The following is a 23,263-nucleotide window of genomic DNA, read 5'->3' on the forward strand; positions in this document are numbered from 1 at the left end:
TTACTTAATTTTAGCCAAAGAGCAACAGTGACTTGTGTACCTTATTTCAGTTGTAGTTCCACTAACCTTACAGCAGAGTGTTGTCAAGGTTTTCTCTCAATAGGAGCTGAATAAATTCTGACCAATTATGTTGTTGTTTTAGTCATCCTGGTTGTATGATCTCATGATCATTCTATATTTTTATAACGTGCCCATTGTACCAAAGTGATTATGTGTCACCCATTGCAGTAGTTACTTCATGTTTCTAAGAAAATATGTCATTCATCCATAAGCACAAGAACAAAAGGCAGAAGAAACAGCATTTTATTTCATATTTACCATAAGGTAAATATGAAATAAAATAAAAACCATAAGGAGTCTGCAAGTCACTAACCACATATGAAAAAGAAACCAAACCAGATTAACAGATGTAAAATCATTATACATTCAGAAGAAACAGAGTAGGCAGAGAAAGTGATAAGCAGATCAGAAGCTGGAGAATTACTTGGTCCAGAACTAAACAGGCGTAAATAAAACCAGGAAGAAACCAGATTTCCCTTTTGCTGTAGGAATGGTGATGGTGAGTAATGCTCTTGTGGCTGCAGGGGAAGCTGTGGAGCAGTGGGGTGTATCACATCTGTACACAGCTATTGCTTCTGAAACTCTCAAGGCAGACACAGGGTGCCTCCATGATCAGACCTGCCAGACTGTCATGTCAGTGTTCCTTGTTTGTCCTGGTTGGGGTGGACATTTTGGTGAGATGTGGCAGTGTTTTGCAAGGGACTCCCCCAGGAGCTGTCCTCTCCCAAGGAAGTTTCCCCATTGGGTTCTGCTTTGCAGTGGGAGTATCTGAGCCTATTAAAACTATTTTCTTCTCTGGGAGAACAGCATTTAAATTCTGGCTTGAAGAAGAATGCACAAAGATTTTGAGCACTCAAATGCCAGGCTGAATCTCTTTCCTTCCCCTAATTTAGTTGGAGTGCTTCTGAGAGGTCCTTAAGTGATGTGGAAACTGAAATGTGGTCATTAGTGAGGTATCCTTGAATAGAAAAGTTTTCATACTCAGTCTTGCCTTAGCCCCAGCCAGGGGGTAGCACTTCAGAGCCCTGTGGATAGTACCCATTCAAGCTCCTTGGCAAACCTCAGTGGGACGTGTCTGTCACCACAAAAGGGCTAACACAGGTTTACTGGGCCCTGTGCAAAGGGCTGTAGTTGGTAGGAGAGCTCTGTCAGTAGAGGACACATAGTTCTGAGCTGGATTTGCTTGCATGGGTCCAAGGAGTGCAAATAAAATCTGGAACTGCACTGTCATTTATTTGTGTATGAACAGAGCTGTACAGCAAGTTGTACCAGCCATGTATAATGTGACATAATGGATTTTAAAGGTCAATAGAACAGCCCACTAGTGTTAAAAATAAAACTTTGGAAAGGTGAATTTTTGTGCTTAGAAAGTTGTCAAGTCTCCTTTTGTAGCTGAGTTGCAAGATAATAGACTTCAAATGAACCACTAACTTTTGATTGTCTTTGCCCCACTTTCTAGTTCAGACCAGTGGATAGAGCTAAAGTCACCAACTTTGATGAAGAAGTGAATCAACATTTCTCTTTCAGGCTTTGTTTGTATAAACAGGCAGCTGCTTGAGTATACTGAAGGGTGAGAAATGTTAGCAGAGAAACAGCAAAAGTGAGTAGAAATCTCTAAGAAATACCATTAATACATTGGATTGCAGTTCAGCATTTTGTTAAGGGCATCATTTGTATTTATACTGTCAACACAGGGTGGATGAATGGAGCTATAATAAATGATACATACAATTTGAATTTTTCAGTGTGCTTGAGACATGATTCTGTTTCTCCAGCAAAAAAAAAAGATGATGTTTTTCTGCCGTTTCAGGGATTAGGTAAATCCCCATGAGTGATGACAACAGACAGAACTAGGGCTTGCAGAAGTACAGAATGGAAAATATACTTGACACTTGTGAGAAGTGAACTCTGAGCTGGTAGTGTGGTTAGACACGCAAGCCTCATTTCACAGTGCTGAAATACTGCCTTCTCATTCTCCTATCTTGAATCATGAAACCCCATACTCATCTAATGATTCTTTCAGAGGGAGCAGTGAAATTATTCATATAAAGAACCAGAATTGCTCAAACCACATCCCTTTTATTTATCTAGACCAAAGTACAACTTCTGCCAAAGTTTGGATCATTTGGGATAAAATTCTCAGTGTTCCCAGGATGGTTTTCTTCTCCTGCTCCTTTATGTTCCTGACCTTCTTCTGATAGCCTGCTTTAAAACTGCACAGCTATTTCTGGTGTCAGAAATCACATCTTGCTAGATGCTCCCATGTATGGAGCATGATGCATTGAGGAGAGCCCAGGAGGAGGAATTTCAGGAGATTTGTTGCCCTGATGTAAGGAAAGGAGGTGACTGCAGTGAAGAAGGCTTGAGCAGCTGTTCAGGCCAGACAGGGGAAGTTAGGTCTGGGCAGAGGAAGAAGGGTTTGTATCGTGTCTTGAGTGTGTCTTGAATTGTATCAGGGCTGCAAGAGAAGGGAGGTGAAGTGAAAAGAAGGAGCTTCCAATCTTTGGACCTATTTGGAGAAGGGTGAGAGGTGGGGGCAAAGGTAATGAAAGAGCCAGAGTGCTTAAAAGCTTAGGTAATTGAAAGGCCCTTAGCTCAAGACTGAACTTCCAGTGAGGAGGCTGACTTCAGTGTAGGGTATTCGAGACTGCTTGGCTGGTGTCTTACACACTCTGGAGTGCAGGAAGCTAAGGACTAAGAAACAGGTTGTCTTCAGACACCTTTGCATCTCTTTCTCTTCTTTAATTCTATTAATGCAGGAAAAGCATGCTGACTAGTTTTTCTCTTACAGTCAGAAAATCCATGGTGCTGTCGTGTAGCAAAGAAGCGATGTTCAGCCATACCTCACTCTTCACTTGCCAGGGAGCTGCAATGCGTAAATCTCACTTGTAGCCCTTCAACATGTTAACAGCTGGTTCCTCAGAAGCTGTGTCTTTGCTTGGCTGCTAGTTACTTGGGTGCTCTTCAGCACCATCCACCTACAGAGAGCTTCAGGAAGGGATCCTCCAGTTAATCATGGGCTTCTGTGCTACGGTCAGAAGTGGAGGCAGGATCAGAGTAACAGGTTTTGGGTTGGGGTCGTTTGAATGCTTTTGCTAAGTGCATCTGAACTGCAGACCTTTAGCTAGGTGTTGGCCTTACATTAATAACCCTTCTTTGAAAGTCTTTGTCTATTTGCCATTTGTATCATGGTTTATGGTGGTGGCCATAGAAGATTTCAGGTTTGGGTTTTTTTTAATCTGGAGAGAAATAGTGACTTTTAGGCTATCTACAGAAGAGGCACTTGAGGTTCCTACAGAAAATATTTGTGCTCTCCATGATAACAGAGCATGGAGGGTTGTAACATCTGATTTGCATCACTGGGGGAAGGTGGGGAGTGAAGATGCTCTTGAGCCATGTCAGCCAGGTCTGTGGCTGAAGATTTGCACCAGGATATATCATTTGCATTATATAACCATAAACACTATTTTGAAACAGTCTAAAGTGCTTTATATTTCCATGTTACTTTTATGGACTTGCTCAGAGTAATCTGCCATCTGGTATTTTTTTCACACAGGGCAGAATGAGGTAAGGGGGGAGAGATGCTGACTGCTTGCATGCTGTTGCTCAGCTTCCACTGAGGGAAATGTAACACCTTTCCCCTTTCCTTAAAGTCCAGCCTGGCTCCTTGCATGAAGCTCTTCACAGCAAAGTCAGAGCTGATTCTCAAGGCCTGCTTTTTGGAATAGTTACGAAGCAGCTTTCTTATAGTGTGCTGGAAAAATAATGCAGTGAAAGTCATTCTGATGACAGCTAGAGGGAAGTAATAATGTTCTTTGCAGACTTACATGCAAAGACTAAGAAAAATAAGTGCAAGAATTGTACAAGGGTGGGGGCTGTATTCAATGCTTGAGTGCTACATGCCTGTAGGAAGTCTTACATTTATAAATATGGGGGTCAAACAGATTTCCATTACCAGTTGCTTTTAATATTAGCTGAGTGATGCTTCTCTTCTTATTTATGGTTTGTTGGTTTTTTAAAAATCCTATTTCTGTTCTCTTTGGTCCCTTCTGTCTGGACTAAGATGTGGCAACGTATGTGGTAAGTGCAGAAGGGGGCAGCAACCTTGCAGCAAAATGAATTGAGTTGATCCTTCCGAAATTCCCTTTTTTTCTCCCCTAAGTAATCAAATTGTTTAATTAGTCACTGCTCTGGGGAAGTTCCCCACTCAGCTTCCTGCTGGCTGCGCAGACATACAGGGCTGCTCTCAATTCTGCGGTCTCCAGCGCCAGCATCTGACCTCAGCACAGCTCCCAAGCCCTGCGTGCTCTTGGGGAGGCCGTGGCAAAGATGTGTTTGTGCCTGGGCTGCGTGCAAAGCTAAAGCCCTGTTCAGAGCTAGAGGAATGTTAGATTATCCTTTTTCTTCCAGCCCCAGTGGCTGATGTGAGCATGCTCCCTGCGTGCATGGCATTGGCTATTTGCCAGGTTTAGAGTAATTTTTTTTTTTCTTGAATGAGTGAGTGAATGAATGAATGAATACCTGATTAAGTTAATGAAGCTGAGCCAATGGTGGGAGGGAGCAACTTGGCTGCTGCTTGCTCTAAGAGATCTGGCAGCACATTAGACTTGCATAACGCTTTATAGCTCCATGCTGCGCTCCATATGAGCCACAGGAGAGGGCTGCAATAATTACTCGGCTCTGGGATTGAAACCAGCTGCAGGTAGCTAGTCATCCTTTTGTCCATTTCACTGGTGTCGGGAGTCACTTGTCTTGCGCCGTGGATTTCCAGGGGCAGATGGGTAAGGTGCTTTCACAGAAGTGATCGCAGCGGTGAGAAAGCATGTTCATGACTCAGTGGCTTTTACAAAAGGTCCATTCAGGTTTCCAAGCTGTGATTCACTGGACCCACAGGTTCAATGCAGGAATGTTTTTAGTTCCTGAGTTCAAAACTTCTGTATAAATAACCTTGATGGGAGCTGTGTGATTTTTTGTTTTCTTGTTCTTTCTTCACCTGGCTGGGAAAAATAGAGCAAAAGGTTTTCTTGTGTCTGTTTTTTTTGTAAGAAAAGTGATTTTTAAATCCTCAGAGTTCTTTTTGATTGTTGTTTAAGGCAAGTTCTTTCTGGCAGCCCTGGATGGTACATACCTTTGTTTCTCACATACTTAAATTAAGAGTACTGGCACTGCTTGTTAGCACACCGCCTTCGTTTGTCAACGTTCCCTGCTTGAGAGCAACGATGATGATTTGCATTCTTAGTTGGAATGGGTGGGTTTTTTAATTGTAACTGGAGCTTGTGACTGTGGAACCTGCTATGTTTGTATAATCCTTTTCTTTTTCCTTTGATTCCTTTGATTGTTTTCTGTGTTGCCTAACCAGAACAGGTGGGGCAATCTCAGCCTCGCCATGCTGGCCTCAGTCAAGTGACACTGGTGATGGATTTGGGCTCTGTGCCTATTTTATGTTTGCTCCCCATTAGGCAGGAGGGAGGCTCCCCACTCACTGAGTCAGGAAGAGTAACTAGTCACTTGGTTTTGTGGGCTGCAGGGCCTGGGGAGGCGTTTCAGAGAGAGAGAAGGTGCAGAAGAGTTGATTTGGCTTTTTTCTTGCTCTTGTGTATTCCTACATGCACTGACCTACGACACTGCCTGTGCTGAGATGGTCAGTGTGAGGGTCTGTGCAGGATGAGTGGGTGGTGCTGCAGGCCACACCCAAATGTAGCTGACTGGAATGAAGAAGAAAAAAAATTAAGAGTTAGAGGAAAAAAAAGGTGCCTGAGGAGGACATTTAACTCATTCTCTGTCTGTAGCACTGGGGGTACATGCTGTGTGCCTCGAGATCAGCATGAGTTGCTGGCTTTTCTGTTCTGTCAGTAGTGATGGTCACTCATCCTGATATGGGAGGGCAGCAAGGCAGTGTGCTGAGGCAGTGAGAAAGGGCTGGTGCAAAATGGCTTCAATTTAAAGCTTTGCTGAATGAAGTCTGAGAGAAGGCAAGGTGTTGGGATCCATTTCAAGGGGAATTTAACATCAGTTCGTGTTTCACACTTTACAGATGGACTAATTATAGTCTAATTTGCTGGCACGTGAAATCTACCAGAAAAGCAGTCTGCAGGGAAGACTTCCAAGGAAAGGCACTGAGCATGCAGATGACCTTTCCAAATCTTCCCCTAAAGCCATGCTCTCACACGGTCCCCTTATCAGCCAGGTTTAAGGGCACACTCCTCCCCGTGAGCTCCTGTGCTTATCTGTGAAATGGCTGCTCCGAGTTGGCTGCTGCTTGCTGGTGTTTCTGGCTGCATCTTCAAAGGGGTGAAACGCCCCCGGTTTCTGTAATTTTTCGTGGGGGTCTTACTCAAGTCTCCTGGCAGCGAAGCCAGGCGTCTCTCTTAATTTGTTTTGCAGAAGATGGAGAGAATGTTAGCGAGCATTTTCAGACACATGGAAGAAGACCTGTGTGACATATCTGCAGTACAAATGTGTTCATACAGGCATGACAGTTTCTGTCACAAGTTAAAATGAGTGGCGAGTGGGTGTTTGCTACGTTTATAGTCACTCATGTGAAATTTTCAATGGAAAATTGTGTAGGCAGCTCCCATTGTAGCCACATTGTAGGCACATTTTAGATAAATGAAAAACATCAACACAGTAATTTCTGTATTAGACTTGTTTATAAATGAACTCTGTTCACTCATTTAAGCTGCAGAAGTGCCTCTATGGGATGGGTGTGAAAGTAAAGGGTGTCACTGAGCACTGTCAGATGTCCTGCTCTGGCACCAGTCGCTGCAAAGCAGGAGATAAAAGGAAGTTGGATGCTGTGCTGGCCACTTGTGGAGTTGCATAGTGGGATCCCCCTTTCTGTCCCGGTGTCGGTGGGGTTGAAGGAGCACTTTAATTTATGTGTGTTTGCTCCCCAGCTTCCCTGCTGGCACCGCAGACTCTGGGTATGTGTGTAGTGGAATGCTGACTTCCCGAGCATCTTGGGTTGGTGGTCCTCATGTCCTGGCACAGCCCACTGAGGCTTGGGGAGCAGGGCTTTGGAGGGTTTGGCAGGCCTCTGTCAGGCTGTGAAGCCTCAGTGCGGCATGGTGGTAAATCATCAAGCTGCTGGAATGAGCTCCAGCCACATGGGACTGTGGGACTTGTGGGACTGCTGGAATGAGCTCCAGCCACGTGGCACTGTGCAGCTGGCAGCCAGCCTGAGCTGAGACCCCAGGCCTGAGCAGCCCCAGAACTTTCCTTTGTGGCTGCAGATGGAGCTGCTTCTTGTAGGGTCAGCTGAGGTGCACTTCCTGCTGTGCAGTTGAGAGAGAGAGCTGCACATCAAGCTGTGCACACTCAAATGGCTTTGCTCCAGGGCTCAGACCCTCACTTAGCAGTTACATCCTTTCCCTTCCCCCACAGAGGCATAAGGCTCTGGAGTCCAGCAGTTCACCCTCAAAAAAACCCTCACTGCAATCATCACTGTTGGCTCATGCATTTTTATCTGTGGATATCTGATGCTATTTCACAAAACTCCAGTTCCTGGTGTCAAATGATGAGACAGGAAATTCCACTTTTAGCTAAATTAATAAGTTTCTGGTCTTGTGGGCTGCGGGAAAAAGATAGAGACCCTGAGCCTGAAAGGCCTCACCCAGCAGAACGGCAAGTTAAAAGAGGTGGTGGTGATGATGATGATGATGATGATGATGATAATAATAATACCCTTCATCTTTATAATTTTAATAAATCTTTTATTTGTGAACCAGTGTCATGTGTTTCAGAGGCGAGAAGCTAGACTGAACTCCTGACATCTGAGAGCCCAGGTCTGGCACTGCAAGGTGGGGGATTTCTATGCCAGGGAGTGAGGGTGCTGCTTTGGGGTGGGCTGGGAGGGTGGCAGGATGGCCAAAACAGCCAGCCCTCCAATGTCAGCCCTGACGGGGCCAACTTGCGGCTCTCAGAGGAAATGCTTCATTGCTTCCAGCCTCCCTGACATCTTGTATTGCATGCTCTGGTACAACATCTCTGCAAAACATGCTGGAAGAGGAGGGATCACCTTTGCTTAAAGCTTTTTTCTGTATAAACAAAGGATGCAGGCAGCTGTGAATCTGTTTAAACCACCCGTGGTACTCACAGTCTTGCAAGGCTTACATGTAGCTGCACTGCTGTGTGTGTGCACAGAAAGGACAGAAAGGTCTGCTGCACACCCAGAGCACGGAGTGACTTTTACAGATGCTGAAAATAAGGGCATCTCCTGTTGCAGAATAAAGTGATGGCACCCAGATGATCTGATGGCAGAAACTTGCAAACTTCTGAAAGTTAATTCCATCTCTTCATTCAGCAGTTAGCTTAGCCAAAACCAAAGATAATTCTAGCACCATGTTCCTGTGCAGTTCACCAGCACCTACCAGGCATAATAACTATGTGTTATTAACTAAGCACAGTCTAACCACAGTAGCACAGGAGGCATGTGCCCTGCTTAGGACATGCACATTTCTCCTTATCCTCAGAATTCGGGCTAAGTAGCAGAAACAGTCAGTTAATCAGTGGATTAGCTTTCTAATAATCAGTTTGTATCACCTGTGCACTTGAATGGCTGTTCTGGGATTCCATCACCAGTCCGTCCTTTTGGGAATATGACTGTTTTTCCTCCTAAATACACTGTTTTTTCCTCCTAAACCTTCCTCTCTCAACTCTGATACCTACATACTTCCATGAAATTGATGGGAATGTTGAGCCTTTGGGCGTCTCACATCTGGTGATGTGCTCGCTGAGGTTTGTTCGTACCACTTGCTTTTTGTCTCGTGTGGAGTCTGTCTGAGCTGACTGGGGAGAGGAAGGACGTGCAGAACTGTGCCCGAAACTTGTAGCAATTTGCTGTGGCAGATTCCCAGAAGTATAATAAGAACTAACACTGCACTGGACAATCTGTCTTGCGGATGCGGTGTTGATCAGGAATCCTTTCCTTTTGGGTGGAGAATTTCAAATTTTATTAGAGGTTTTCATGTTCCTTATTAATGGATCTCTGCAGTTGGCCCTCCCGGGAATTCTGCCAGGGAGCTGTGAAATTGGTCGGGTTGGACAATAAACTCCTATAGCTATTGTTGGCGTGCGCGGAGCTGCACATGGCAGGGCTAATGGAATCTGTAGCAGCTACAACCATGAATATGTAGCTGGCAGCGGGCAGGCTGTGGAGCGGGGGGAGAAAGCTGGCGTACAGATCCGAGAGCCAGAATGCAGCTGCGGAGCCCTCTGCAGTGTGTCTGTCTTTTCGTCTCTCTGAATCTGATCGTGCAAGATGCCAGCCTCCCAGGAGAGGAGGGGAGGGGAGAGGTGGAACGGAGTGCCTCCCTTCTCACTCATTTCCAGCATGCCGAAATCACTCACTCGTGATAGGATGGGCGGCTGGTTTGAGGCGGGAGCATCGGGCTGCGCTGCTGCATCTGCCCGGTAACACCCCAGACAGAAAGAGCCGCGTATCAGGCTCGGTCTGCGAATGCTGCGTTAACATATGCGCACCAGGCAGGGCAGCGGTGTCGGATGGAGGAGAGACACAGTTTTTCTAGTGCACGGGTAAATGCGAGAGTTTGCTGGTCATACCTGGCTGGAAAGTGGAAGTTGAAAAGTCGTAGTACTCTGTGTAATTTTAGGATTTGCCATCAAAGGAATCTTTTGACAACAGCAAAAGACTATCGGTGACTGGTTTAATTGAATATCCCTGAAGTTGGAAGTGAATGTGTGCCCCCCTTGGGTGTTTGCCTCTTGCACCACTCCTTCCTTCTGGTGGCACATGATAGTGTGAGCTTGCTGGCAACCGCAGAAAGGTCAGGAACTAGAGGAGGATGAGAGAAAAGATTTTTGAAGGTGGTTTAGAAACCCAAAAAAGGATGTTAGCTGCACCATGGAACAAAGAAAGTGCTTGATTTCTCAAGGCAGTGAAAATCCCACCGTTTACATAGCCAGGTGCTGCTGTGGTTTGTGGTTCTGGCCCCAACTTCCACGCACCCCAAGACTCAGTCCTGGGTAGTGTGACACAGCATGTCGCTGTGTTTGGACAGTTGCGTTCTGGTTTTACCTTTGCTGCAGTGAACTCCAGATAAATAAAGGAGGTCAGCATCTGAAGCTATAACCCAATATCCTCTCCTGTGTTTTAAATTTATTAGATGAAAAAAGTAGAAAAATGCTGCTTTGGGAAACATAGTGAGATTTTAAGTGCCTTTAAAGAGATGCTGGAGTTTTGCATGAAAATGCACGTCCCGAGCTCCAGTGAGCAATCCCTCTGGGACCAGAGCAAGCCCAGATGGTGACTCCTCCAAGTGATTATTTTTCTGCCTTAAGCCTTTCCAGGAATTTGTGTGTGGGCAGACTGCCAGCGGACACTGGCTGTCCAGACAGTTTAGCAATGTTCCATGTGTACTCATTGCCAGAGATACCGAAGTCCAGCTGCTCTCCCTGATCTCTTTGTCCCTTTTACCTTCCCAGCCATAATTACACATGCCTGCACGCACGCACGCACTTGTGACACACACAGGAGCAAAAAATCACCTGGTGTTTCCTGCTCATTTGCATATCCTACAAATCGTGATTGACAGCTCTAAAATTAAAGAGAAGGGAAAGCTGCAGAGTCAGAAAAATGTCTTGAATTAAAAAAAAAAAAAACCACCAAAAACCAAAACACCAAAAAACCAAATAACAAACCCTGTGGCACGCCGCAGAAGGCAGGCATTCATCTTTCTAGGACAGCCAGCAAAAAACAGTTAAACCAGGTCTTGTACCTCTAGCCTTTGAGACACTCTGGTTTGGGTTACCTCCCTTTCATTGCTTCCCAAGCAAAATCAGTCCTGTCTTATCTTTACTGTTGCTGGAACTTGAATTATGCTGAAAAGTTACTTTTAAGTCTTGAAGTAGAAGTAGGGTGGTTTATGCTGCATTTTTGCATTTTTTGCAAACCCAATCCTATGTCTGTTAAGAGTTCAAAGTCTCACTGTGAAATGCTTGGTCTTGGAAAAGTGGGGCAGTATTCACTGGTCTATGGCTGTCTCATCTCGTCTCCATTAAATTTATTCGTTCTTCCTGTGTTCTCCAGGAGATCTTGGGCAGCCCTTTTATTACCGATAAAGATGAAGTCAGCTATCTGAAAGATTTACACCAAAAAACCCAAAATGCACAGCCCAAAAGAGTTAGTATTTGGTATTTTTGAAGGATGTTAGCTTTGACATTGGAGGCCACCCAAACCTTAGTGGTTCAATGCTGTTTAGCAGAATAAAATGTTTGCTTCAGCTCCTGCATAATGAAACCCCATTTCACAGAGCTTCATAGTACTACTTTCGATGCAGAGAAGCTGAACCCAGATGGCTTGAACTTTTGGAACCACTGGTTTTAGGGAGCCTGGTTTGGGGAGCCATCACAGCAAAAGAACATGTCCCTATTCAGTCCCATGTACAAGCTCCCTGCTCTGTTGCAGGCAGAGAAGCCAGCCCTCTGCCTCTGCTCTCAGCTTTTCCCCGTGGGAGCATATTTAAATTCTGATTTGCAGCTCATGTTCCAGAAGAGATTGGAGGATGATCCAAGCCCAGCACAAGCTCCCTGTTGCAAGGGGAGCAGGATGAGCACCCCATGCTGAGGACGTCACCCCTGGGCAGCTGCTGGGGCCAGGATCTGCTGACTTACCTACCCAAGCTGACTGTCCGGGGCAGAAGGCTGCAGAGAGCTAAAGTTAACCAAGGATGACTGCGCAAATGTGAGCTCGGCAGTTTTATTTTTAGTCGAACTTAAAAAGAAAAATCTGTAAGTCATGTGTAATATAATAATTTTAGCTGTTGCCAAGACACGCAGAGCAACTGTTAGGAGGAGGGGAAGGCCCGTGCTGATCCAGCAGGGACCCTGTCTCCTGGCTGCCCTCGTCGCTGCAGTCGCGGTGCCGAGGCGATGGCGCTGACAGACCGGGGCAGGTCAGGAGAGTGCCTGGGCTGCTGCGCTCTGGGTGTCACCAGCCCTTGCACATCTTAAGCTGCCCTGAGTTCTTTCATCCTCCCTATCTCCTCAAAGCCAGGGAATCTACCCCGAAACAGTGCTTTACCCTCCTTCCCCAGCTCTAGCTGTTGGTGTTTCATTACTGTTTATCAATATTTAAAGAATGGAATAATTAACTTAAGACTGATTGTATCAAACCATTAGAAGGTTTGGACTTTTCCTGCAGGCTTACAACAGCTTGGAGGACCATAAATGTAAAGAGTGCTTTTAAAGATAGGTTTAATCTGAGTCTAGTGTGTCTTCAAAGTACTTCATACACATATAAACATCAGGCTTATTGTTCATTAGAAATGAGGCAGCAGGGAAAGAAATCCCCCAAAGGAATATTACTTGCCATAAGATAAGTATCATTACTGCTGCTCAGCGTTCTCTTTAAAGTGGGCTATATCCTATTTCCATATTCTTTTACGTCCACTCTTAATTCTTTCTCTCTATTCTTCTTACATGTAATGCATGCTTTGCTTGTTGAGATGCTGCTCATGTGAGGTGTGCGGTTTCTCATCACCCATATTTCTACAACTTTCAAAACAGCCAGAAATGCAGATGACAGGTGGTGGCTGGATAGGGGCTGAGGAAAAGTTTCACTCTCCACAAAGGCTGATTAGGCAAGGCAAGGTAGGTTTCAGGAAGAGAGCAAATGTGGTTTAGTTACAATATTTCCTTTAGCAGGTAATAAAAGAATTAGGAAGGCTTTGTTGCCTTTGGATGAAGTAGGTGATGCAGAGAAAGCAACTTACTTGCTCCAATAACAATATCAGCCCAATATAAAACTGCAAGTTTTTATAGTGGTGGGGGCTCATGATTTGGATCAGGAAGCTCAAACAAGCTTTTCCAAGCAGTTCTGGGCAGGTGTCCCCACGGCTGAGTAGTTTGCTCAGTGTTTGGACCTGTGGCCGTGGCTGTGAGTGTGGTGCAGCAGTGACTAAGAAGCAGTGGGGTTGGATCCTGCCAGAGATGGATACGGTGCCAGCACCTGGCTCTGGCCTACCTGCATGTGGCAGGGGGCTCCTCCCAGCAGAGTCCTGCCTGGACACCTGAATGTGAGGCATCAGTAGCAGAGGGAGTTCAAAGCACTGGGTCAAAAAAACCCCACCAGACATCAAAAACCTGGCTCACATCCATCCCTGGCTCTGGGCTGCTGCTGTAAATAGATCGCGTGGCTGAGGTTCATTGCCAGACTGGGAGATGAAGCACACGTGTCCCTGTAATGAGCTGTGGTGTGCAGTGGGGACAGGAGGCAGCTGCTGCCTCCACAGCCCCGCATGGTGTCACGTGAAGTCACCCTGCTGGTGTCTCTGGGGTTAAAGGGTTTAGGAGTGACCAACCAGCCTCTCTCTGCACCACTCACAGTGACTTGTTGCTAACAATATTTTGTGTGTGCCTGTGCCTCAGGGCTCCCTGCTGTGCTCCCATGTTTTTTTTAGGGCACGTTGGGGTGAAGGCAGTGTTGTCATTGCAGGGGAAGAAGAGGCTGGAAGAACAAAGCAGGCACCATAGAGACATGGAGGGTTTTTGTAGAGGAAGGAGAGTGGGCCTTGGGAAATAAATGACTGCTGCTAAATGTGCCGAATTATGGCCAGGTTGTTTCTGACATGCCTGAATTTTTAAATGTTCTCCTGGTGCATTAGCAGACATGCCCAGGATTTTTCTGCTGTTCACAGCATAGCTAGCTGTCAACTGCTCCTTAATGTGAGTGGCAATGCCTGGCCATTTTTATTTTTTTTTCCAGAGGTCTTTTTCCCGTTTGCTGATTTGTGGTGTCTGCTTACTCGTTTTCATTTCTCCTGCTGACGATATCCCATCTCCCTTGCCCACCCTTTCGTTTCAGAATCCAGAGGAGCTGTCGGAGGATAGTGCTCACAGGGAGATGATTCCTCATGAAGTCACTGGATCCCCTGCAGAAATCAAATGTGACTTTCCATTTATCAGACTGAAATCAGAGCCAGCCAGACAGTGAAGCAAGCACAGTGGAGGGGGGACGGCGAAAGATGAAATCCAACCAAGAGCGGAGCAATGAATGCCTGCCACCTAAGAAGCGAGAAATCCCTGCCACCAGCCTGCCTTCGGAGGTGAAGCCGGTCCTGCCAAGCGAAAACCACCGTGCAGATAACCTGGCATGGCTCCCCAGCACACCCAGTGGCCAGGGCGGCCTGGGGGGCCGGCACCGGCCCGGCGGCACTTCCTCGGTGGAGGCAGGCTTGCAGCAGGGTTTGCACAAGTCACTGTCTGCAGGGCTGGACTATTCCCCGCCGAGTGCGCCCAGGTCCGTTCCAGCCTCTACCACTCTTCCCACAGTGTACTCGCCCGCCCTCTCCCAGTCAGGGACCCCCGTTTCCCCCGTGCAGTACACTCACCTGCAGCACACCTTCCAGTTCGTCGGGCCCCAGTACAGCGGGTCGTACACGGGATTCATCCCCTCGCAGCTGATTTCCCCAACAGCCAATTCTGCGACTGGCGCCGTGGCGGCGGCCACAGCCGTTGCGACCACTCCATCCCAGCGCTCCCAGCTGGAGGCTTATTCCACTTTGCTGGCCAGCATGAGCGGCTTAAGCCAGCAGGGGCACAAAGTTGAGCCGCACCTGGTCAGGACGCCTGGACTGATTGCTGCTGGGTCTCCTCCACCCGCCCAGCAGAACCAGTACGTCCACATTTCCAGCTCTTCCCAGAACACTGTCAGAAATGTCTCTCCTCCAACCATCCCAGTCCCCCTGCACCCACATCAGACAGTGATCCCGCACACCCTCACCCTCGGCCCTTCCTCCCAAGTGGTGGTGCAGTACACTGACTCGGGGGGCCACTTTGTCACCAGAGATCCCCCCAAGAAACCCGAGAGCAGTCGGCTGCAGGCGATGCAGGCCAAGGAGGTACTGAACGGCGAGATAGAGAAGAGCCGGAGGTACGGCATTTCGCCTTCTGCCGACATGGGTCTAGTCAAAGCAGGCAATAAACCAGCTCCCCATCATTATGAGACCAGGCACGTGGTGGTCCACTCGAGCCCCGCTGAGTACGGCGTGCGTGATTCCTCAGGTGTCCGAGCCTCTGTCATGGTGGTCCCCAACAGCAGCACACCCACGGCAGACATGGAGGTGCAGCAGGCCGCCAATCGTGAGACCTCTCCTTCAGCCCTCAATGACAAGGGAAGTTTGCACTTAGGAAAGCCAACCCACCGGTCCTATGCCTTGTCTCCGCAGCAGGCTCTGGGCCACGAGGGGGTGAAGGCGGTGGCCACGCTGTCCCCTCACACCGTCATTCAGACCACCCACAGCGCCTCCGAGCAACTCCCTGTGGGGCTGCCGGCGACAGCTTTCTACACTGGGACCCAGCCGCCGGTGATCGGCTACCTGAGCGGCCAGCAGCAAGCCATCGGCTACCCCGGCAGCCTGCCGCAGCACCTGGTGATCCCGGGCACCCAGTCCCTGCTGATTCCGGTCGGCAGCGCGGATGTGGAGCCGTCGGGAGTCACGCCTGCGATCGTCACGTCGTCTCCTCAGTTTGCAGCAGTGCCTCACACGTTCGTCACCACCGCCGTCCCCAAGAGCGAGAACTTCAGCGCGGAGCCCCTCACCACCCAGCCCGCCTACCAGGCCACCATGGTGCAGGCGCAGATCCACCTGCCTGTGGTGCAGTCCATCGCCTCCCCTGCCGCCGCGCCCCCCACGCTGCCCCCTTACTTCATGAAGGGGTCGATCATCCAGCTGGCCAACGGGGAGCTGAAGAAAGTAGAGGACTTGAAAACAGAAGACTTCATACAGAGCGCGGAAATTAGCAATGACCTGAAAATCGACTCCAGCACCGTGGAGAGGATCGAAGACAGCCATAGCCCGGGCATCGCCGTCATACAGTTCGCGGTGGGGGAGCATCGAGCACAGGTAATGGCAGCGCATGATGGGCTGGGGGTTGGACTGGGATGCGTGCTGTGGCCCTCCAGGCCACACCACAGCTCACTTGCTTTGGATCCGCTCGGGCTTGGTTCTTCATCCATCTGTGATTCAAACTGTAGACCAAAAATTATTCCCCTCACTGTGCTGGGGGAGCCATCAGGTCGCACTGGTGATAAATGTAGACTCTTGGATATAAAATGGGTCTCTTTTATAGCTGGAGAACTCACAGAAAGGCTTATATGATTTTCGTGGGTTTTGATTAAAATACCAGATAATGTAAGGAGTATGAAAGGTTACATTTTTCATTTTGATAGGTGATTTTTACAATTCACACCAGAAAGGTTGTGATAGGATCAGATCAAAAGCTGCCCTAAACAGGTAGGTAGGGCACAAGGCTGTGAATTTCCATTGCCTTGAAAACTTGGTGCCGCCTGGGAATGGTTCTCATGCACATAAGTTACTGAAACGCACTACAGAGTTCTACTGAGGCTTTGCTTGAAGGTGGTTTTAACACTGCATGGCTCACGTAAATTTTGTGGTCAAGTGCAATTTGGAAGGAAAAGCCATCTAGGTGTTTGGGCAGGCTGTGCATCTGACCTTTGTTTCTCTGTTTGCAAAGCAGGGAGAAAACCTGTAATCTTCCAGAAGTGTTTTTAGGTTCAGAACAAGTGCATATTGATTTTAAAGCATTATCCTGATGCTGTCCATTTTCTGAGCAATTTAGATTCTGTTGATTGATGTTGAAAGGTAAAGATGTACTGTGTAGCATTTAGCTTCCTGGAGCTACTCAGTTTAGATAATCCTGTTGCAAATCTTTTGTTTTGGTGCGAGTGCTGTGAACTCCACCATCTGCACCTCTGATGCTGCAGCCTCAGTGCTGGAGAAGCAGAATGGGAGAGAGGGAGAATGAGAGGAACTGGACACGGACACAGGTATTAACACACCTCAGGTTGATGGTTTGAAGGAGAAAAGCAAATGGTGATGGTACCGAGGAGCAGGTCACACAAAGAAAATTTCTTACAGTCTCAGCAGCCCATGGCCTGTCCTTCCTCAAGTGCACATACGTGGTAAATCACTACATGTGGCATGTGCTCCTGCTCAAGTCAAACAGGCAGATGCCCTGTGTGGGTTTGTTCAAGTATGTGCCTACATCTGCACAACTGATTGAAGTTGAGCCTCTGATGCTTTCAGTATAGAGACTCGATTTTTTTCCCCACTGCTTAACTGTGTTTTGGCTCATCTCAGGCATCGTGGTTAGAGAAACTGTCCTTGGATCAGGACCAGTTACTGTCATTTGCTGTGGTGCCTTGAATAATGAGATTTCGAAACTAGCAATCTCCACTCTGCAATTTTCATCTTGCTCACATTTCTGTGCCTGCAGCCAGGCCATGGGTGTGTGCACAGCAGAAGAGGTACAAATGAGCAGGTGGCGTTTGTGTCGTGTCTCGGTCACAGCGCTGTCAAGGCAGCGATGGGCTGCAGCCCTGGGCAGAGTTGCGCCTTTGCAGGGGGTGGAGTGCCATCCTCCGGCAGAACGGGAGCGAGTCCGCGGCTGTGCAGATCCAGGGCCTGGCACACGGGGCTCACACAGCGAAGTGTCACCTTACAGAGAAGCCTATCGGCAGCGGGCTGACATCATCGCAGCCGAAATACTCCCCAGCTGTGTTTCCCACCGGGGATGGTTCCAGAATGGAGAGCAAGTCACATAGAGATATGATTAGAAACGGGGGTTTAATTTAGGTTTCCTGCAGATTCCAGGACTTGGGTCTCTTCCCAGATCAGCTGTGTCCCTGCATAGCAGGGACAACTGCCGGTTTTCCTTCGCCTTGGGGCAGGGGGGAGAAAAAGAGAGAGAGAGAACACGTATTTCTACGTGTTGAAGTGTCTGTGACCTCATCCTTGGACTGCTGTGGCGCTCTGGAAGTGTTCAGCCTTATTTGCAGGTGTGCAGCAGTCATTAGTCGTTAAAAGATTACCCGTGTGAAGAGGCTCGGTCTCCTCTCTGAAAGTGCTGTGCTTGGTCGCGCTGCCCTGCGCGCTGGCACTGTGGTGCTGCCGCACTGAAATAGAGCTCTTGACTCCAGAGCAGGGGGATAGAGCTGTGTGTGTAGTGCAGCTCCACAAAGTATTCCATTACAATTGAGTTCCACTTGCAGACGTGCTTCTGCAAGGAGGGAGCTTTTCGAGTGGTACTACCAAGGGAGTGTAACTTGTAAAGAGTAAGTGCTGTACAAAAATAGAGTTGTTATCATTAGCTTTGGCTCACTTACTCCTCCCAGGGATCTCTGGGAAGTCATTATAATATTGATGAATCTGTATTTTCAGGCTCTGTGCAAACATTAGCTAATTTTCTCACCAGTTGAGGGACAGAGGTAGGAGGTTATTTTCAGCTGAGCATATACCACTGAAATATAAACAGGGAGGCACTGTGCAGCTACTGTTGTGTTGTGTCTCTGCAAGCCCACTGCTGGCCCTCCCCAGCACAGCACTTAGGCAGAAAGGGGTCATCTTCCTTCCTTTTCCAGTCCTTCAGTCACCTGGAAAATCCATCCTTCTTCCAGGTATGGAAACCTAGAGGAAAATCAAGACCCCTGCAGGCCTTAATAACTGAACTAACTGTCTTTACCCCTGGAGGGATGCTAGGTTTCCATTTCACAGCATCCTGACTCTAGATGAAGAAGTCAAGTAAGTATCAGCTGGGCCAGAACCCAAAGTGCAGCTGCTACTCCTCTGCATTCAAGGTGCCTAGAAGACAAGACCCGTAGATCTACATCTCTTTGGAATTCCACACATTATTTTTGTAATAAGAATTTCATCGTTATTACCTGTCTGTCCTTCTGCTGCCAGCAGGACACAGAAGCCAGTAATTCACCTCCCTTGATGTTAAGGTCAAAGCACACAGGCTATGCAATATAAGTTCTCTGAAATGCTACATTTCAGTTCCTAATAATTACTAAAGTATAGATTAAATTGAAAAGACAACCATACAGTTCTTAATTTTCCTTTTTTTAAAAAAAGCCTCAAAAAACAATAAAACCAAAGCAGAATCATAAACACTAGAGATGGGAAAGTCCCATTAGACCATCCAATTAGTAGCCCTGACTAGTTCAGTTTAGTGCATATGATTTTAGAACATCTTCTAGTTTAGTTTTCCCCTTACACCTTTCAATGCACACACAAATGGTTACTTTTTTTTGAGCTCCCCTTTTCATTATCTTTGTCACCATAACAGACACAGAGAGAGCTGTTGACTCAGTTCACTACTGCAGATGGAGATCTCTCCCAGCCCTCCCCTCATGTGATCTATGTCCCCTGGTCACAGGACAGTAAGTCCTTTTGTCTCCAAGTGATGGGTGGCTGTGGTCTGTCCTCACGTTACGGAGTTCTGGGAGTGCAGCAGATGACACAGCTCATGGGATAAAGGCGGCGGCCTGTGGTCTGCTGGACGAGGCAGCTTCTCGTGAGAAATTATGGGATTGCGTAGAGCAATCTGCAAAGAGCAGCAGGCCCTGACCTTCCAGCCCTGCCTGCCTTTGCTGTATTAACAGTGGACTGAACTGGGGTAGATGCAGCCCTGGGAGATGCTCAGTCAGACCATGTTCTGGAGAGTGGTTCTATGGCACGAGGTGCTGTCTACAGCCCCAGAAATGTCTTACAGGAAATCCACTCCTGCGAAGGCATCGGAGTGCGGGGGGAACATTGGAAGTCCTGAAGTTTCTGAATAGGGGAGGTTGTGTGGGAGCATGGCACTGCAGAGGCTTCCCTCTGTAGGAGGAGAGCTTCTATTTTCACAGTCCACCCAGTTGTTTTTTGGGCCCGAGGAGCGCGCCAGGTTTTGTTTTTCTCCCAGTAGCTTCAGTCAGTCTCGGCTGCCTTGGTTGTTCCTGGATAGGGGTGCACCTACATTCCCCCTGCCCAAGCAACTCCGGCAAAGCTCCCAGGCACAGGCAACACTTAGCAAGCTTAGTTATAGTGATATTCAGCTCTTAGCAGTGATCAGCTCTTTTGCAGTGATTCTCAGCTCATAAGCTTGCTAAGGTGCCTTGGCAGACGCAAGGAGAGACAAGAGAAGCGCCGTATGAAGTTCCACAGATGAATCTTTATTATCTTCTTCCGTGAAGAGTTTCAGGGACAGCTCTTCCACTGAGCTGGGGGAGAAGTAGGGTTTTTATAGGGTACCAAGGTTTTGAGAAGGGGTCCAATAGTATGAGTCGGGGTAGAAAGTGACCTATTGTCTTACAGGGAGATAAGAGAGAGTCCAAGCACGGGAGAAGGGTTATTTTGGCCTAGTCACCATGACCAGGCATTTCTGCCCTTAGGCGACTGCCCGCCAGAGAGGCCTACCAGGCCTCACGGCTGCAACAGGAGGAGAGCTTCTATTTTCACAGTCCACCCAGTTGTTTTTTGGGCCCGAGGAGCCTTTCAGCACCCACAGCAAGGCCTTCAGTGGAGAGCTCTACTGCTTAATTGCACATTGTTTCCAGAACTGCTTCCTTCTATTTGTTTCCAACCTGCCACTCCTAGTTTCATCACATTTTAATACCATTATGGAGAAAAAACACTTAATTGGAAAATGTGTGTTTACATTTATTAAAATACTGTTCTCATGAACCGCTGTCATTAGGCACCTTTTACTTTTGTGCTTGTTATTTTGGTTGCAGCAGCGAGGCTCAAGACTAAAGTTACTGTGTTTCTACATGATGGAAAGGGTGTTTCCTGGGCATCAGATCTGCCAGTCCCTAGTATCTGTGTTCCAGCTCCAGCTGGGGTTTCTTAAGCTGTCTTAAGCCTGTTTTGCATACTGAGTTTGACTGAGAAATAAAAATGACAAAGGTCATAAAAGTCGCAGATTTCAGTAGTTGCACTGAAGAGTTTCGGGTGTTTTCACTAGTCAGTGTTAACAAATAGAGATATAAATGTAGCTTGCAGTAGAGCCTCAGTAGGCTTTGAGAGGAACACACATGTTTGTTTCTTACTTTATCCTCTTACTAGTAGATAGAAAAGTTCCAAATTTCCTTCTCTCCTGTAATGATCGTAGCAAAATACTGGGGGGCAAGGAGGGGGAAGAAGCTTTTAAAACAAGTGGGGGTTGTTTTAATGCAGTAGTCAGAAAAAACATTGTGGGGGTGTTTTTACTGAGCTTTCACACTTCAAAGGTCTTAAACTACTATTGTTTTTAGAGGATGGTTGCCTCAATTTCCTCCTTAGCTGAATCCAGAAGCTGACAGCTAAAACAGGGCTTGATAATCCCTGAGGGAACTCATTTCAAATCAATAGTGGTACATGTACAGTGTGACCAGATCGTGGAAATTCCAGCATTCCACCATCTTTGGTGCTATTCATGATCACCACCACCAATTCTGGCATGTGTTTTAGTGATCAACCCTTCAGGAAAGTGTTTTGGATGCTACATTAAGAAAAAAAAAAGCATAATGTGTGGTGGAAGTGTGTCGACATCAAGAGGAACTTGTGTGTTGGTGAGGGTGATGCACACAAGCAAGTATGATTCCCACAGATACAAATAGCTTTTGACAAGGATGGAAAAGTAGAAATAGAGAGAAAAAAATGCAGCAGGCAGGAAGAAAGAAAGAGCTGAGAAAAAGCAGTATAAAGGAGAAAGCTGTGTCCATGATGATCCATGCCTGAAGACAGCCTACAGTTCTTGTGGAGACAGCAGTTTCCATGTAAGTCCATGGGAGATGCTGCATACTCAGTACTTCTGCTGATTAGACTCCAGTTAAACTGAGATGCATATATATGGAATAGGATCCCAAGATCTGGGAATATTTCTGCAAATCCTGGTGCTGGAGTGTTTTTATCCAGCGACATGAAGGGATGGGGTTTTCATGGTTACCTTGCCCCACTTTCTCAATAGTTCAGAGCTTAAACCAGGGCTCGAGTCAAGTCCCTTTCCCTATTGCAGTGTGTCTAGTTTGACAGTTGGCAAGTAGTTCTGGTTGGAAAAGGTTTAGCATGACAAAAATTGATGTAGTGTCTTACGCCTCTAAGCTGCTCCTTTTGAAATTCCTTGTACAGTGGCTTACTCTGTTGGGCAGGTGGAGTGGCAGGATAATGGATGCAGTGTTATCTGCTGGCCTAGTTGCAGAAGTACATAGCAAATATTTATAGACTCAATTAGTTTTTTTCCAACAGAATCAAGCTTTTCATAAACAGCAGTTGGCTGCTAGTGCATGGCATGCACTTAGTCAGAGGCCTGTCAACATCCAGTGGGAATCATTGGTTTCCTGGTTCTGGAGCATCTATCTCTGAGCTGTCGGACATTTCTGAGCAGGTGTTCTTGCCCAAAAGGGCTGTGGAGCTGGTGGGGTGCGAGGGGCACTGCCAGGGCCCTGCTTGCAGGGAGGGCCGCTGTGGGGGTGGCATTGCTAGCAGGCAAGGGGACAGGGCTGCTGGGGGCAGTGCTTCCATGCTGTCCAGCCTCTTCTGTGAGACAGACCGTGCAACTTCATCCCAAGGTTCACTCTTAATATTATGAACAAGTGTGTTGGAACACTGGAGTGCAGTGTGCATCTCAAACTCCTGTGTCAAAATATATTTTTAATGGTGCAAAGCCACACTGGATGTGACAGTGTTACTGGTCTGCAGAGGTGAGAGGTGGTTTCACAAGCCTGCTGTGATGTTCCTTTTAAGTGAGTCCGTGGTCTTGGAGAGGGAAGACTCTCCAGGCAGCTGGTATAGTCCTTGCCTGCTGAATGGCTCAGAAATGAGGTGAGCACTTGTATTCAGGTGATCTCCTACCCTTTCTCCCTTACCAAATAAGGGTTACACCATCACAGTGGGATCCTGCCCCCATGCCTGAGAAGCGCTCTAGAGGACATGAGGACTGTGGGAGCAGAGCAGTGGGTATCTATCTTCAGCACAAGCCAGCCAGCACAATCGCAGACCTCACTGATGTGACAGGCAACAGTTAAAAACACGTGCCAAGTTTTGAAGAAGTATTAGAAAGAATTTCCTGCTCTCTTTGTAGTGTGCTGGGGAGCGGGGGAATCAGCCCCATGGGTTGAGAATCACATGAGTCCACATCAAGTGTTTGAGCCTGCAGTGAGTGCTGGACTGCTACCACGTGCAAAGATAAGTGGGTATTTTATCATGTTTTTATCAGGTGTTTTATCGTGTTGGGACCTCAAGGCCCAGCATTTGCAAGGTCAGGGAGCAGGGGGCACCTGTTGTTGGTCTGTTCTGGCTGTGGCAGCTCCTGTAAAATGGTTAGATAGGATTCCTTACCAGATGTGTCTTTAAAGTGGGGTGAAGTAGGGGGAAAGGGGACATGGTACAGAAAAGGACACAAGGTACAGGAACTGCAGGAG

The 23,263-nt window shown here is 47.4% G+C and overlaps 1 protein-coding gene across 11 annotated transcripts in view; it reads left to right on the top strand.

The window, feature by feature from the left end:
- Nucleotides 1-23,263, top strand: part of ATXN1 (ataxin 1) — a 223,761-nt gene that overhangs the window by 191,258 nt on the left and 9,240 nt on the right. For 10 of the 11 annotated variants that reach the window (XM_063402890.1, XM_063402872.1, XM_063402944.1 and 7 more), the window contains one exon: nt 13,883-15,923. In XM_063402890.1, the coding sequence (XP_063258960.1) occupies nt 14,043-15,923 (1,881 nt within the window). In that variant the 5' untranslated portion in view covers nt 13,883-14,042. Of the gene's footprint in view, nt 1-13,882; nt 15,924-22,923; nt 23,032-23,263 lie in introns of all 11 variants that reach the window. The other variant, XR_010081080.1, reaches the window with a different exon arrangement.

Source organism: Prinia subflava, chromosome 1 (genome assembly GCF_021018805.1).
Source record: "Prinia subflava isolate CZ2003 ecotype Zambia chromosome 1, Cam_Psub_1.2, whole genome shotgun sequence".
Taxonomy (NCBI): domain Eukaryota; kingdom Metazoa; phylum Chordata; class Aves; order Passeriformes; family Cisticolidae; genus Prinia; species Prinia subflava.